This window comes from Lolium perenne, chromosome 2 (genome assembly GCF_019359855.2).
Source record: "Lolium perenne isolate Kyuss_39 chromosome 2, Kyuss_2.0, whole genome shotgun sequence".
NCBI classification, from domain to species: Eukaryota; Viridiplantae; Streptophyta; class Magnoliopsida; order Poales; family Poaceae; genus Lolium; species Lolium perenne.
The window spans coordinates 228,927,354-228,944,206 of record NC_067245.2 but is presented as its reverse complement, the minus strand read 5'-3'; the positions used below and the strand labels follow the sequence as shown (position 1 = coordinate 228,944,206).

Here is a 16,853-nt window from a genome sequence, read left to right as displayed (position 1 = left end):
AAGAACCGGAGCAACTGACTGTATATGAGGAGCAGCCCCTTAGTATAACCAATCCTTCCTGCTGAGGTATAGAGATTCGCAAGAGCATTCTTATCTGTCTGTTGTGGTCCATGAAGACGACGACCCTCATCAATAGGAACTCCAAGAATACCAGCAAAACGGCGCAGAGTGGCACTGCAGTGAGTGGAGCCAGACATCCATTCCATAGTGCATTCCTCATCATTCTTGATTGCCAAAGTGGCAAAGAATTGCTTCACCAACTCTGGGCTATAGTCACATTGAATCTTCATGATATCTTTCAAGCCCATTCTTCCAGCTACCCAGATAGCATCTTCAAAGTGATTGTTTTCAGCCAGAATGTCCACATTGATAGCTTGCATGGGTCTCAGATTCTTCATAGGCTCATAGATGTCCTTGTAGATGAACACTTGCTCCATGCACCAGAATCTCCTGCCCTCTATTTCTTCATCCCTTGGAACATCTTCATACCAGTTCTTCAAGCGAATAGCGGAATAAGAAACTGGATCCATGGTCTTGTAGTTCTCCCTCACTTCCTTGTTCTTCCTTCTTGAAGTGACGGACTTGCGAGGTGCATTGGGTGCAAACTCGTCACTAGATCGATCATGCCTTTGGCGTCTCCGACCACCCCGAGAAGCACCACCTGTGAGAAGCAAATGCGGGTAGCAAAGAGAAGATAATGCTCATAAGTCATGTAAGATATAGTAATATACTCGAGAAACATGCTATAAGTCGGTACAAATCTAGACATGATAGATTGAAGCGAAACTGCAGCGGCGATGAAGCTCCAGGCCGGATAATCCGGTGTCCCCTGGGGGCGGATAATCCGGCCCGGCCAGATAATCCGGCCTGCTCGGGGGGCGGATAATCCGGCCCTGCGAGATGTGCAGATTATCAATCAAAAACTTGTCTAAGACTAGATCGGCCTCATAGCATGCAAGAGGAGTACACTACACGTGATTTGGAACAACTAGACACCAATTCCACCAAGAAAATAGCACATATAAAACACAACATCTAGGGTTAGAGATTGTGAATCATACCCACATCCATTGTGGAAACCGCTTGGAGGAGAAGGTAGCTAGGGCGGAGATGCACCCGATCCACCCAAGAACTCCGAGAGGGGGCGGACGGAGCGTCTCCGGCGAGGAGGAGGAGATCAGGCGGTCTTGAGAGGAGAAAGAGGAGAGAGGCGCGTGGGAGGAAGATATGAACCGTTTTGCCCCCTGCGCCCTCGACCTCAACCCTTTCAAGATCTGCCCAGGCCGGATAATCCGGCCCTAGCTTAGGGCGGATAATCCGGCCGGGCCGGATATTCCGGGGTCGCCTGGGGCCGGATTATCCGGGGTTCTGGAAAATTCCAGAATCACCGGGAATCCGGCCCATCTTTCGTTGGTTATTTGCAAGACCCATATATGATGTAATAAAGTATCACGTCACATATAAGGTGCAAATTTACCAATAAGATGGAGCACCCTAGATCATCCGACCGAAAAACCTCAAACTCCAAGTTTTTACCAAACATGACAAATGAGCAAGATGGAAATGGCTTATAGGAGAGAGTAGTCTTAGGTTTTAGAAGATACAAACTGTTAATGGTACATGGTCACTCAAGTTTGCAAGATATGAGCAAATAAGGCCAAACTAGAGTGATTTCCCATAAGAACAAGGAGATGTCAATAAAATCCAATGAGAAACCAAACAACTCCAACTCTTCACGAAGAAGAGTGTGGTGGCCTAGGCCACCATATATGAGTGTTATGGTATGGCACCGCGAAGATATATCTTGGGTCCAAACCAATACTCATCATTTAAGCTCACATATCAACATATGATATAACGAGAATGAAATCTTTAATGTTGGCATTATGGGGGGAGGGATAGCTCAATAATTTAAACCGCACTCCCCCTATTTCCATGCCCACATCTAAACCAAATAAAGTTTTGAGACGAAGGTGTGTTTGCAAGATGGTCAAGCTATATTCCTTGAATCGATGATATTTAGCTCATTCCTCAAATAAGTGAACCTTGCTTCATCAAGAGGCTTCGTGAATATATCGGCAAGTTGATCTTTGGTAGGAACATAGATAAGCTCAATATCACCCCGGGCAACATGATCCCTAATGAAATGATTCCGGATTTCAATATGCTTCGTTCTTGAATGTTGCACCGGATTATAGGCAATCTTGATAGCACTTTCATTGCCACATAATAGAGGCACTTTGTCACAAATGACACCGTATTCCTTTAAAGTTTGCCTCATCCATAACAATTGAGTGCATCCACTTGCGGCGGCAACATATTCGGCTTCGGCGGTGGAGAGAGATATACAATTTTGCTTCTTAGATGACCAACACACCAAGGACCTACCAAGAAATTGGCAAGCCCCGGAGGTTGATTTCCTATCATCCTTGTCTCCCGCCCAATCCGCATCGCTGTACCCATTGAGAATAAAACTTGAGCCTTTAGGGTACCAAATACCATATCTTGGGGTATCAACCAAATATCGAAAGATTCTCTTGAGAGCTATCATGTGGCTCTCCTTAGGAGAAGCTTGATACCTTGCACACACACCAACACTCAACACTATGTCCGGTCTAGATGCACAAAGGTAAAGCAAGGATCCAATCATGGAGCGATATACCTTTTGATCCACCTCTTTACCATTGGGATCAAGTGCAAGATGACATTTGGTAACCATAGGAGTGGCCACACCCTTCAACTCGGTCATCTTGAACCTCTTGAGCATGTCTTGGAGATATTTTGCTTGGTTGATGAAGGTTCCTTCTCTCAATTGCTTGATCTCAAAACCAAGGAAAAACTTCATCTCTCCCATCATAGACATCTCAAACCTATCGGTCATAAGCTTTGAGAATTCATCATTGAAAGCTTTGTTAGTAGAGCCAAATATAATATCATCAACATATAATTGGCAAACGAAAAGCTCCCCATTGACCCTCTTAGTAAAAAGAGTGGGGTCGATTAGCCCAACATCAAACCCACGGTCTACCAACAATTCCTTAAGGTGCTCATACCAAGCTCTAGGAGCTTGTTTGAGACCATAAAGTGCTTTATCAAGCTTGTAGACATGGTTAGGAAAGTTGAGATCCTTGAACCCCGGGGGTTGCTTAACATAAACCTCTTCATGCAAAGGACCATTAAGAAAAGCACTTTTCACATCCATTTGTTGTAACTTAAAGTTATGATGCGATGCATAAGCAAGAAGGATACGGATGGACTCAAGACGAGCCACGGGAGCATAGGTCTCTCCAAAGTCAATCCCTTCAACTTGAGAGAAGCCTTGAGCCACCAATCTTGCCTTGTTCCTCACAATATTTCCAAACTCATCTTGCTTGTTCTTGAATATCCATTTAGTGCCTATAACATTGCGGCACTCCTTTGGCTTCTCTACTAAGGTCTATACTTTGTTGCGCTTGAAGTTGTTGAGTTCCTCATGCATAGCTTCCACCCAATCCGAATCTTCAAGAGCTTCAAACACTTTCTTGGGTTCCACTACGGAGATATAAGCATGATGATTGCTAAAGTTAGCCAATTGCCTTCTTGTGGAGACTTTTGCTCGAACATCACCAAGGACCTTGTCATGAGTGTGTCCACGAATTTCAAGGGTCCTTTCTCTTCTTGCTAAACGACGGGCCTCGATCTCCTCCTTGGTTCTTCTAGGCCTTGGAGGTGTCACTTGATCAACTTGATCATTTGGGTCCCCGTCTTGACCTTGAACTTGAGCTTCCTCAATTGCTTGGGGTTGCTCAATCTCATGTGCTTGATCTTGAACAATGTTCGGAGAAGGGCAAGAGTTGGTTGGATCCTCATTGGAGCCATTATGAATGATAGGTTGATCTTGACCTTGATCTTGTCCTTGATCTTGCACATAAGAGGGAGGGTCTTGTTCTTGTTCTTGGGTTGGTGCATCATTTGCTTCACTAGGTAAGGTTTGTTGATGTTGAGAAGATGAGGGCTCCACCGTGGTAGAGCATAGTTCTTCCCGAGACGCCACACCGTGTCCCTCAATGGGGCGGAAAAATCCCACACCCATTCTTACTATGGCATCTTGAGGTATTTCATCACCTGCACAAACATCAACTTGCCCCACTTGGGAGCCATCATTTTCTTCGAACTTCACACTACAAGATTCAATGATAATCCCCGAGGATACATCAAAGATTCTATAAGTGTGAGATTCGGCACCGTAACCAACAAATATACCCTCCAAAGCTTTAGGAGCAAATTTAGACAAACGAACCCCTTTGATTTTGTAGAAACACTTACACCCGAACACCTTGAAGTATGAGATATTAGGCTTGTTCCCGGTGAGTATTTCATATGGAGTCTTGTTCAAGCCCTTGCGGAGATAGAGCCGGTTGGAGGAGTGACAAGCGGTGGAGATGGCTTCGGCCCAAAAGTTATAGCGGGATTTATACTCCGCCATCATAGACCTTGCCATATCCATAAGAGTCCGGTTCTTCCTCTCCGCAACACCATTTTGTTGAGGGGTGTAAGCAGCGGAATATTGATGACGAATCCCCTCATCACTAAGAAAATCATTGAGTGTGTAGTTCTTGAACTCGGAGCCGTTGTCACTTCTTATTGCCATGATGAGGAGGTTGTGTTGGTGTTGCACCTCGGTAGCAAAGTCAATGAATATTTGTTGAGTCTCATCTTTCGTCTTGAGAAAGTAGACCCAAGTGTATCTTGAGTAGTCATCGACAATCACCAAGCAATGTTTCTTCGCACCAAGACTTGCATGAGTAACGGGACCAAAGAGATCCACATGAAGGAGCTCCAAGATCCTCTTGGAAGAGATGATGGTCTTGCTTGGATGCGGAGAGTCATGCATTTTGCCTTCAACACAAGCCCTACAAACACGATCTTTGGCAAAAGACACATTTTTCATTAGTCCCACAATATGGTTCCCCTTGTGAAGACTTTGCAAAGTTCTCATGTTGACATGGGCTAGGCGGCGATGCCACAACCAACCCACGTCCGCCTTTCCGAATAGGCACATCGCACTTGATGTGGTGGTCCCCGAAAAGTCCACCACATACAAGTTGTGTTCGCGATACCCAACGAATGCGACTTTTAGAGTCTTGCTCCACAAGAGGACCACAATATCATTATCAATAAAGACGGCGAAACCCATCTTGCCAAGGGCGGAAACGGAAAGCAAATTGTAACCAAGGGTTTTGACAAGCATGACATCCACAAGAGTAATGTTGTGTGCAACCACAACCTTGCCAAAACCCAATACCTCGGATGTAGAATTATCGCCAAAGGAGACGGTGATATCATTTATGTTAGGCCTCAACTCCTTGACGAGGTTCTTGCCGCCGGTCATATGACTTGTATATCCACTATCAAGTACCCATTTTGAACCTCCGGCGGCATAGTCCTACATGAGATCAATTCTTGGATTTAGGTACCCATTTTTCAATGGGTCCTCTTTTGTTAGCAACAAGGGTCTTTGGGACCCAAATAGACCAAGCAACATAACCATCATAAGGACCAACATACTTAGCATAAACATCACCATAATAATCTTTAAAGAGAACATAGTGAGGATTATCTATTCCCGCACCATCATTATTAATGGTGTTGCCCTTTCGGGGTTCACCATTAGCTTTCTCATGTGCGGGCTTGGTCTTTTTCTTGTTTGCCTTTTTAGCCTTGGAATTAAAACCAAGTCCCTCCTTTCCATTGTTTGACCTTTGCTTACTCAAAAGATCATCCAAGGAAAGTTTACTTTGGGGAGAGGAGGTCCTAGCAAGTTCATCTTTCAACCTAGCATTTTCCTCAATAACATTTGCATGATCACATGAAGGAGTAGAGGAGCTAGGCACATCATATGAGGCAAGCCTAATTTGAAGTTGCTCATAAGACTTGGATAAGAGAGTGTATTCACTCTTCAAAGCTTTGTGAGCTTTGTCTAGTTCATCTAGATCTTTCACAAGTTTCTCATGATCAACCTCAAATTGGGCCTTTTCCTTTTTAAGCACTTTAGACTTAGCCCTAGCAAGATCTCTAGCTTTTGTGAGCTTGTTAATTTTATCTTGAGGCTCTTCAAGAGTTTCTAGCCTCTCCTCAAGAGAAGCTATAGTTTCTTGACTTTCCTCAAGAGCATTTTTAAGAGCATGGATTTCAAGAGAGTCTTCTCTCTCTATTTGACCCTTTTTCTCAAGCATATCACTTTGTTGAGCTATACGAACCATGAGGCTAGAAACATGCTTCTTAGTGTTACCTTGTAGGTTAAGAATGAAATCATCAAACTCTAGCATTTCTTGTTTCACTTTTAGACTAGCATCATCAACCCCTAGATCACTAGATAAGTTAGGCATAGAGGGGTTAGGGGATGATACCTCGGAGGATTTAGCCATAAGGCAACTTTCTTCCTCCACATGAATGACCTCATTGGGGGATTCACTTGGTGATGAAGAGTTAGTGGAGAGGGAGGCAAGAGCGACCAATCCATTAGAGGTTGCATCTTCTTCATCATCAACATTATCATCTCCGGAGGTATACTCTTCTTGAGTTGATAGCACAATAGGTGTGTCCAAGGAGGACCTTGCCATGAAGCAATGTGCATTCTTGATATGAGGGTTCTCATTGGGAGATTCAAAGAGAGATGAAGAGGGTGTGTTGGTGGTGACGATGGCGGCCAATTCCTTTGAGCTTTCTTCATCTTCATCACCACTAGAACTTTCAACTTCATCGGAAGAATATTCTTCTCTTGTTACTAGCACAACTCTTGAGGGCCTCTTGCCCTTCTTGGTCTTGTTGTTGTAGAACTTCTTGTTGAGGGGCTTTGAATACTTGCCCTTTGAGTCTTTGCTCTTGTCCTTGGGAATGAGCCTTCCATTATGAAGCTCTCTATTCTCATAGGGGCATTCGGCAATGAAGTGGCGCTTGTCATCACAATTGTAGCATGATCTTGTCTTTGGACCAAAGCTAGTGAACCCACTTTTGTTGTTCCTCTTGATGTTGTCATCCTTGGCCTTGGAGGGATCAATCCAAAACGACTTTGCATGGAAGACCATGTGGTCATGGTAGTGGCATTGCAAATCTTCCGGATAGGTCATGCTCCAAGATGCCCTATAAGATTCTTGAGGAATCACTTCATCGACGGAGTTGACCACCAAGGCAAGGTTGGAACCTTTTGCCATCCCAAGAGCACGATTGCGAGAATCATGAGAGGCTTCCTCAAGCACCTTGAGAGCTTGCATCTCGTGCACGACTTGTTGAGAGGTGAGAGAGGAATAGCATTCCCTCCCCACAAGAGTCTTGACATCAATGGGTACAAATGGCATCATGCATTCAATGTACTTCTCCTTGATCCAAGAGTCATTTATGTGGGTGGCACCAATAAGCCGGAAGGCATCGGCAACGGTGAGAAGTCTTCCATACATGTCTTCATGATCTTCATCCGGTAGCCTCAAGAACCCTTCGGCTTTATTCTTGAGAGCATTATACTTGTTCCTCCTTGTGCTCTCACTTCCAATGCAACTAGCGGTCAAACCATCCCAAGCTTCCTTGGTGGTGGTGTAGTTCCGGACACGATGCAATTCCTTTGTCCCCACACTAGTTTGAATCATGTGCAAGACGGTGTTGTTGAGTTGACTATCAACCGCTTCTCTTCTAGTCAAATTGTCGGGGTTGTATGGCTTGAAGCCCACCAAGATGATTCTCCATAATTCATTGGAGGCACTACAAACATGAGAGCGGAACTCAAATTGCCAAGTATCGAAGTTTTCAATAGAAAACTTAGGTGGGTCGCCCCGAATGTTCAAATGGGGATGGGGAACCGGTATATCGGGTGATTGGAAAGGTGGAGGTACTCGATTGTAGCTCTCAATCCCATCGGTTCCCCTAGGAGATGCAATGGGAGATTTGATAGTGTTTAAGTTATCACCTTCCACGGGTTTGGTAGATGAGGGTAGGTCCGAAGCCTCTCCCTTATCTAACGCACCCGTGTCTTTTACCTCTACACTAGGAGCCTTGGGAAGGGCCGGAGCCAAAAGCTCGGCAATCATCTTTTTCATGCTTTCCATTTGGGCTTCCACGGAGGACTTCAACGAATTGAAGTCTTCCACGGAGACCATCTTGGCGGCCCCTTCCGAGGACTCCTCGTCTGGCATACTCTTAGGCGGTTAAGCCCGAAATAAGAGCCGAGGCTCTGATACCAATTGAAAGGATCGTATGCCGCACCTAGAGGGGGGGTGAATAGGTGCTAACCAATTTTTAGTTCTTTTTCAATTTAGGCTTGACACAAAAGGTAAATTCTCTAGATATGCAACTAAGTGAATTTACCTATATGACAAGGTTATCAACTAGGCAAGATATAGCTACGCAATATATAAGAGATAGAGTGGGATAGAGGTAACCGAGAGTGGAGCACGCGATGACACGGAGATGATTCCCGTAGTCCCCTTCCTTTGCAAGAAGGTACGTCTACGTTTGGAGGAGTGTGGTTGCTACGAAAGCCAAACCAACAGCCACGAAGGCTTCACTCAGATCTCCGGTGAGCAACGCCACGAAGGCCTAGCCCACTTCCACTAAGGGATTTCCTCGAGGCGGAAACCGGGCCTTTACAAGGTTCTTGGGGCACACATCCACAACCAAATTGGAGGCTCCCAAATCTGTTACAACACAACAATCAACAACAATACATCAACACAAATCAACTAGGGAACCAAATAGGAACACTAGCATGAGATCCCTCAAACAAGAGAGGGGGAAATGAAGAACGCTTCGGTGAGGATGTAGATCGGTGTCTTCTCCTTCGAATCTCCAAAGATCAAGAGATTTGGTTGGGGGAGGAAGGAGATCTTGCAAATCTTGACTTTCTTGAGGTGGCTCTAATGGAGGTGGCTTGGCAGATTTCTTTTGTAATGATTGAGCAAGCAACCAAGGTAGAAGAAGGGGGGTATTTATACCCCCTCTCAAAATTGAGCCGTTGCTGCTTTCGGGGGGCCGGATAATCCGGCCTAAGTAAGGGCCGGATAATCCGCACCCCCCGGATAATCCGGCCATCGGGACAAAAGCGTGACATTGTCCGGCCAAATGTCCGGCCCATATACAGATTAACATTTCTTCCAGTCCTTAGCCAAAAACGGGGGGGGGGGGGGGCGGATATTTCCAAAATATCCGGCCCGGATAATCCAGCCCTGATACAATACCGGGACATTATCCGGGCAAATGTCCGGCCCCCATACAGAGCCGCATTCCCTCGAAGACTTAGCCAAAACCAGGGGGCCGGATATTTCAACAATATCCGGCCCGGATTATCCGGCCTGGCCAACTTTTTCTGATTTCTTTTGACAGACGATCAAATCCAACACACATGAATAAATATCTATGTAATCCCTGTACCACTTAAACAAACATTAGAGTATCACATATATTGACATCAAACACACAAAACATAATGTGAGAGATGTTCTTTCATTAATGTGCTTGTTGCACTTCTTTTTTGATCCTATTTTCATTAGAAGGGTACTGTATTGTATGAATAAGAATAACCAATAAGTGAGATAGTATTTCCCATTTGAACTACTCCTTCCGATAAAAAATAAGTGTCTCAACTTTTCTAGATACGAATATATCTACAACTAAGATGTGCCTAGATACATTCGTGTTTTAGACAAAACTAAGATACTTATTTTCCGACAGAGGTATTATATTTCTTCTTGTTATCCAATATGATGAAGCCACACTGATGTAAATCCGATATCTTTAAACCGTGATCGATTATGAAGAAAAGTTCAGCAGATGCCATGCCTTCTCAACCAGCAAGGATCTCCACTTCCTCCACATGGCAACAATTACGTTGAACTGAACATTTATAGCGCATGAATTAGAATTTCAATTTAGCAGCGTACCATTGGAGTTTTTTACGATTCATGGATTATGTTGGCATCTCTCCATTCTACACGTGATTAACAAAGCAAGTTCACGTGTGTGCACAGTTAAGACGTTGGCTGTTCATTCGGTCCAAGTAGTCGTTGGCTGGCTATGTCCGTTTAATGCACGGTCATGTAGATGCCCAACTTAGCGAGCATAGTAGTATGTTGAAAGGTACAGGACCACGTCCATCAGGCTTGACTAACCAACAAGAATCCATACGCAACTGCGTCAATCAAGGGCATGAAGCAGCAAATGGTTGTTGTGTTGTGGATCACGTACGCAATGTAAACCTCCCTACTCTCTAGGCCTTAAGTACCATGAATGCCAACGATAGAGATTCCAAGGCGAGGTTTGGTAAACCGCCATACATTGATCATGCAACTACTTTTCGATGCTTCTATAGCAGCAGAGAATGAGAGAATCAAGTCAAACACTGGTATGAGCACACCCTAGAAAAAAAAATTGATGGTAACCCGAGCTGAACAGAGCAAGGCATGTGTGAGGTCTTCGCGTCTCGGTCGACTTTCGATTGGGTTTGCTAATTCTCTCTCGTTGGATTTGCATCACAATTCTTGTTGGTCTATAAGTTGTAATACGGATTGCAACCAAGATTTATCTAACTGCACACGGGTTGCAACCAAGACTTTTCCGTTTATGTTGGGTACAACTGAGAAAAAACTCCCGAACTGTTAGGTTGCATTATGATTCGTGTTGGGATGAGTGTTGTACATGGAGATGCAGCTGAGATTGGGTGACAATCATTCTCTCAGCCAACCGAGCCCTACTCACTCTAGTTTAAATTTACTCGGTGCAAATCAGAAATTGGATCCTTTACCTCAGCATAATTATGAGTCCATTGTAACACCCTCCCGCAGCCTCCCTCAACCCTAGCCCCAACACCCTCCTCCTCCCGCCCGCCGTCGCCGGTGGCACTGCCGGGCAAAGCCCTGGTGGCGTGGCGGCGGCGGGGGATCCTCTCCGGCTGCGCCGGGGAGCGGCTCGGCCTAGTTTTCGTCTAGGTTCTCGGGAGACGTCGTCATGATGGTGGAGGCGGCGTCGCGTCGGAATAAGAGGGCTGGAGCTCGACCCCCATCTCGGCAAGGCCACTTGTGGCGGCGCCGGCGAGCTGTTGGCCAGGTATATATCCTCCCAGATCTGGGGATCTGGGGAGGGTGGTCTCCTCGGGTGCGGTCGATCTTCGACCCCGTCGCTTGGGGATCTTCATCTAGAGGTACTGCTGGCTCTTCTCCATCTCCTGCCTGCCCGATGGTCTGGAAAAGATTATTAGCTCTCACCCTCCGGGGTGGGCACTCCTTCGGTGTTCAAAGCCCAGTGTGGCGACGGTGGCGGCGGTGATTCGATGGTGTTGGAAGATGCGCTGCCTCTGGCTCCGGTCTCTGTATTTGTTTGGTGACGACGAGGACGATGGGCTTGATTGTGGTCTGGAAGTATGGTGTGAGGTCATTCTTGTAAAAGTCTGGGATCATGTTGTATTTTCCTTTATTTTTTGAGTAGTTTGTAATCTGTTTTGCCAATGAATTCCATCAGTTATTATCTCAAAAAAAATTACTCGGTGCAAAATGGTGTCCCGTCTGGAGACTTCACATCGACTAAAAAACACAAAAATATATCCAACACTTTCACATTCCTACATTGAGGTCCCATTGGGAGCAAAGCATAAGTAAAAAAAAAAACACGTGCAATTTCAATGAAAGGTAATTATCCTTGAAAAAACATGGGTTATCCTACACCAATCTGTTGCTATTGGTCGGGATCAATAGATCATTGAAAGCTTTTTGGAACGATAAAATTTAAATGAAAATCAAGATATATGATCGTGGCTGATTTGGAACAATACTATCAGCACGAAAGACAATATGAAAAGAAAATAAGGATGTAAGACTTTTTGGTGCAGAGTTTGTCCATGGGAATACCATGTGTCTTTGTCGCGCATCTCCCTTTGAGTGGAGGGCAGCAACATGTAGAGAGGGATCGTTTCCCTTCACGGAAATTATCGATGGCACCTCACTGGCTTATCAGCGATCGTCATGAGGCTCCTAATAATAGGTTCCTCTACCCTAATTGCGACTCCACGGGGTTGGTGTACCGAGGCAATGCTACACTTCGAGGATCCGGCAATGGTAGCGCCTATGTGTGCCACTCGCTTTCTTGGATGCGCCATCTTGAGGTCTCATGTTGTCTTCACCTAGTCCTTTCACCAGGTGAAAACCCATGAGTTGCATCTTCCGAGTTTAGTTGATGGTCTTGGCGGGCTTCATTTTAGAGTTTTGGACCTTTGCATCTCCGCTTGTAGCAAATGATAGTTTGGGATGAAAGAAACTGCCTCTAGACGATCGACGCTCCTTTTCCATATATCCTGGTTGTAGAATGAGTGGTTTAATTAACCAGGTAGATGAAAATGGTTGTGGTTATTGTTCTTTAGGCCTTCTCCCTTATTTTTTAACAACTGTAATCGTTGTGTGTAATCGCGATGCTTTGTCAGGTGTTGTTGCAGAGACTGAAATTTATGCTGCATCTTAGATTTATCTCAACTCAACTTTTTTAAGGTTTCACTAAGATTATAGAAAAAAAACAAGCATGCAGAATACCAAATAAATATGATATGAAGATACATTTCATGATGAATTTAATGGTATTGATTTTGTATTGTAAATGTTCATACAAAAATTACAAACTTGGCCAATGTTTAACTTATGATAAGAAAATAATATGCACTATATTTTGAAGAAGGTGACCTTCCTTCCGTTCTGAAAAATATGCACTATATTTACGAAGTTTGACTTATGATAACTAATATTGCATCAGCACCGAAAAGGCATCAATGAATTAGCACATTATCAGAAAAAAATGGCTTCAGGTGAATCTGAAGCAATAGCATGTCACTCCCATGTTCACACACCCCCTTTTGGGGCACTCAATTTGCAACCACATTCAGGGCCCAGCACATCTGGTAGATGCTACCAATCCAACAACACAGCATGCTACGGTACAGTTTGTTTTAAAACACACCCCTGACATGTACTAAGGCGAATTCAAATGCCTGAGGCCAGCGGCACTGAATCGTTTTACAGTGGGGATCACTGTCCCAGACTCACATATCAGTAGTGGTACTACTAGTAAAAGAGGTGCCCTCAGTGAGTAGATAATATAAATTGTCTGAAATCTGATGGCCAAACAGGCTTGCGGTAAAAAACAAGTCTGCGGAGCACGTGTACAGGTGCAGCGAACTTGCACAAGGACAGGCGAACGAGAGCAAAATGAACGACGAGATGAAGCAATAAAGAACGATTTGAATTTCTGTGCCTAACTGTTTTTACTGTAAGTTTGAATCTGACTGCACATGCTATCCGGTTCAAAGTTCAAACTCGATTGCCATTGACGCCTATCTTAGCCGATTCTTCTGCCCAAAGAGTAGACACGGGTGCATGCAGCAACATCATCGTCACCGCACTGCTGCAGGCACCTGCCATTGCTCGGGGGTTCCTCGAAGTAGTATCGACACCTACCTTGCCTTGGCTGCCGGCGTACCTACGTTCGTGCCTGTGCTTTGCCAGCCGGTACCATTCCGTAGATCTCACAGCATTTCCAGTTTTTCAGAGAAACCTTTCCTCCTTCCTCGGAGCTCTTGAAATGGCTTGATGCCTGCAAGGCTGCAACCATGCCAGGTCTCTCGAGACGCCGCCTCCTCTTGATCGTGCCATTCACCGTGCTTCTCTTCTCCGTTTGTGGCAACGGCGAGACGAGTGCAGAGGCTGAAGATGGCGTTGCCAACGTCAGATTGCTGCTTGGCCTCAACACTCTTGGTCCGAGGCCATTGCCGAAGCATCGTCACGGCCATGGCGTCGCCCCGACTCCGGCACCTGCACCGGCCAGGGGTCGTGCTCACTTGCCGCTGCTCCACAAGGACGCGCGGCTCCCGGACCCGGTTCCCGGTAAAGTCACCCACAACCACAAGAGAGGAAACGGCACGGGGCAGAGCCCGCGCGACGGGGGAGCTGTTGCACACGGAGGCAAGAAAAGCATGCAGCTAGTCGTCGTCGCGGCCGCCGCGGCGCTGTCCGGCGCGGTGGTGGTGCTCCTTGTCGGCCTCGTGGTGTTCCTGACGTGCAGGAAGGTCCAGAGGAGACGCGACGGGGCTGACCAGAACGGCGCCACTAACAAGGTGAGCTTCGACCCTGGCCCGAACCTGTTCTACCTGGACGCCGTCAAGCCGTACGTCGAGCCCGGGCACGATGACGGGAAGGCGCCGGAGACTGCCGCACCGAAAGAAGACGAGCCGAAGCGTGAAGAAAATGAAAAGGACGGTGCCGCTTGCTCGGACGACGATGACGGCGGCGGGTCGGTCCACTCGTCCTGCTGCTTCCAGTCATCGCACTTCGCCTACTCCGAGCTCCCGGACGCGAAGTTGCCAACCGGCGTGTCGCCGTCGCCCTCCTCCCGGTCAAGACGGCGGAGCTCTGCCCCTGTGACGCCCGCGGACAAGAATAAGGTCGCAAATGCTTACTCGCCGCAGTGCCCCCGCACGCCGGGTACGCCGAGCAATCGGGACCGAGTGCGCCGTGCCCACTCCCCCAGCTCGTCGGAGTCGACGGCACGGCTATTCGTTGGCGGTTCCCTGAAGTTTCCAGAAGTGCAGAGCAGCAGCACGCACCAATCAAAGGAGGCAAAAGCAGAGGCAGGAACCGTGCGCTCGGACGCTTCAAGTGGCAAGACAGCGCCACCACCACCTCCTCCTCCACCGCCACCACCTCCACCTCCGTTGCTGCAGCCAGCTTGTGGTCCGGGCGTCGTACCACCACCTCCGCCACCACCGCCACCCCCTTTGCTGCAGCCAGCTTGTGGTCCGGGCGTTGTACCACCACCTCCGCCGCCGCCGCCCCTGCTGATACTGAAAGAACAGAATTTTCGGAGAAACGGTGGCCCGCCGCCGCCCGCGCCGCCAGGTATGTCCAGGCTGAGTGCGCCTGTCGGGAAGAATGGCACCGCGCTGCCTAAGCTGAAGCCGCTGCACTGGGACAAGGTGCGCGCCGCGCCCAACCGCCGGATGGTGTGGGACAGAATCCGATCAAGCTCGTTCGAGTAAGCCACAAATCAATTTCACGCACTACTCCCCTGTGAATTTCAGTTGCAACGTGTGACATCCATTTTCTTTGGCAGATTGGACGAGCAGATGATCGAGTCACTGTTCCTGTACAACTCGAGGCTCTCGGCGAAGCACGAGGAGGCACAGAGCCGGAGCCCCTCGCTGGGACACCATGTCCTGGACCCCAAGAGGCTGCAGAACATCACCATCCTGATGAAGGCCCTGAACGCCACCGCCGAGCAAATCTACGCCGCGCTGCTGCACGGTAACTGAACTAAACAGAGCACGAACCAACACGTTTGTACGAATGTTTGCTGAAATTTTCTTGGACTGTTGATGCAGGGAGCGGCCTGTCGGTGCAGCAGTTGGAGGCCCTCATCAAGATGGCGCCCACGAAGGAGGAGGTCGAAAAGCTCGCCGCCTACGACGGGGACGTCGAGGGCCTGGTCCCGGCAGAGAGGCTCGTTAAACTGGTGCTCACCATACCGTGCGCGTTCGTGCGAGTGGAAGCGATGCTGTACCGGGAGACCTTCGCCGACGAAGTCGGACACATCAGGAAATCGTTCGCAATGCTCGAGGTGAGCAGGGCGAGTGTGCACAATCTACTCGTAATTAGTGCGGTTCAATTCCAAGATTGCACATGACATTTTGCGTTTTCTGTCTAAAAGGACGGGTGCAGGGAGCTGATGTCGAGCAAGCTGTTCATGAAGCTTCTAGAGGCCGTGCTCAAGACAGGGAACCGGATGAACGTCGGGACGGCGCGGGGCGGCGCCATGGCGTTCAAGCTCGACACGCTGCTCAAGCTAGCCGACGTCAAGGGCACGGACGGGAAGACCACGCTGCTGCACTTCGTGGTCCAGGAGATGACCCGGTCACAGAAGTCGCCCACGCGCGCTGCCGAGGGTACGGACATCGCCACCGGCCTCGCCGCCGAGCTCGCCAACGTCAAGAAGACGGCCACCGTGGACCTGGACGTGCTCACCACGTCAGTCTCCAATCTATCTCAGGGCCTGTCCCGTATCAAGGAGCTGGTGGGGAGTGACCTCTCCGGCGACGAACGGAATGGGTGCTTCGTCTCCTACATGGCGCCTTTCGTCAGCCACGCCGACGAGGTGATCCGGGAGCTGGAGGACGGCGAGCGACGGGTGCTGGGCCACGTCAGGGACATCACCGAGTACTACCACGGCGACGTCGGCAAGGTCGACGAGGCCAGCCCGCTCAGGATCTTCGTTATCGTCAGGGACTTCTTGGGGATGCTGGAGAGGGTGTGCAAGGAGGTGAGGGGAGTCAAGAGCTTCCATGCTTGGAATCCTGTTCCAAGCAACGCATGATGCTGCCGATTCTTGATCATCTCTCAAGATTAAACATAATCCATTACACTACTACATAGTTCTGTAGTTTTTGTTCGTTAGACTAGATTACTGAATGATGACGAGATGTACAGTTGATGAGTTCATCATATCTAGGATGAAACAGCCGCCACGTGATGTCTGTTTGAAACAAACAAGTTGGTGTTCTGTTTGTTACCTTGTTTATTCCTCTTCTGTCTCCTTACTCTTATCTTTTTCCTGTTGAATTTGAAATTTTGAATCCGTTTGTGCCACCTGCAGAGTTTCAGAGCCCCACGCCCCAATGCTCAGAATCCTGTTTTGTTTTCCTCTGCTACTATGTCTGCCTCGTGCTCTTTCACCCCACAAGGAATAATTTGCTACTAAGCAAAGAGGTTGCGAAATCAGGTCTAGTGGTGGGATCGAATCTCTCGGTAAAACCAGAATAAGCAGCACAGCACATCGATCTTAAGCACGGTGATCTTCAG

The 16,853-nt window shown here is 47.6% G+C and overlaps 1 protein-coding gene across 1 annotated transcript; it reads left to right on the top strand.

Moving 5' to 3' along the window:
- Positions 1-13,390: 13,390 nt before the first annotated feature.
- Positions 13,391-16,633, top strand: LOC127335134 (formin-like protein 2). The gene is made up of 4 exons (XM_051361724.2): positions 13,391-15,033; positions 15,112-15,302; positions 15,380-15,615; positions 15,706-16,633. The coding sequence occupies exons 1-4, from the start codon at positions 13,613-13,615 to the stop codon at positions 16,366-16,368; spliced, it is 2,511 nt and encodes an 836-aa protein (XP_051217684.1). The 5' UTR covers positions 13,391-13,612; the 3' UTR covers positions 16,369-16,633.
- The last annotated feature ends 220 nt before the right edge of the window (positions 16,634-16,853 follow it).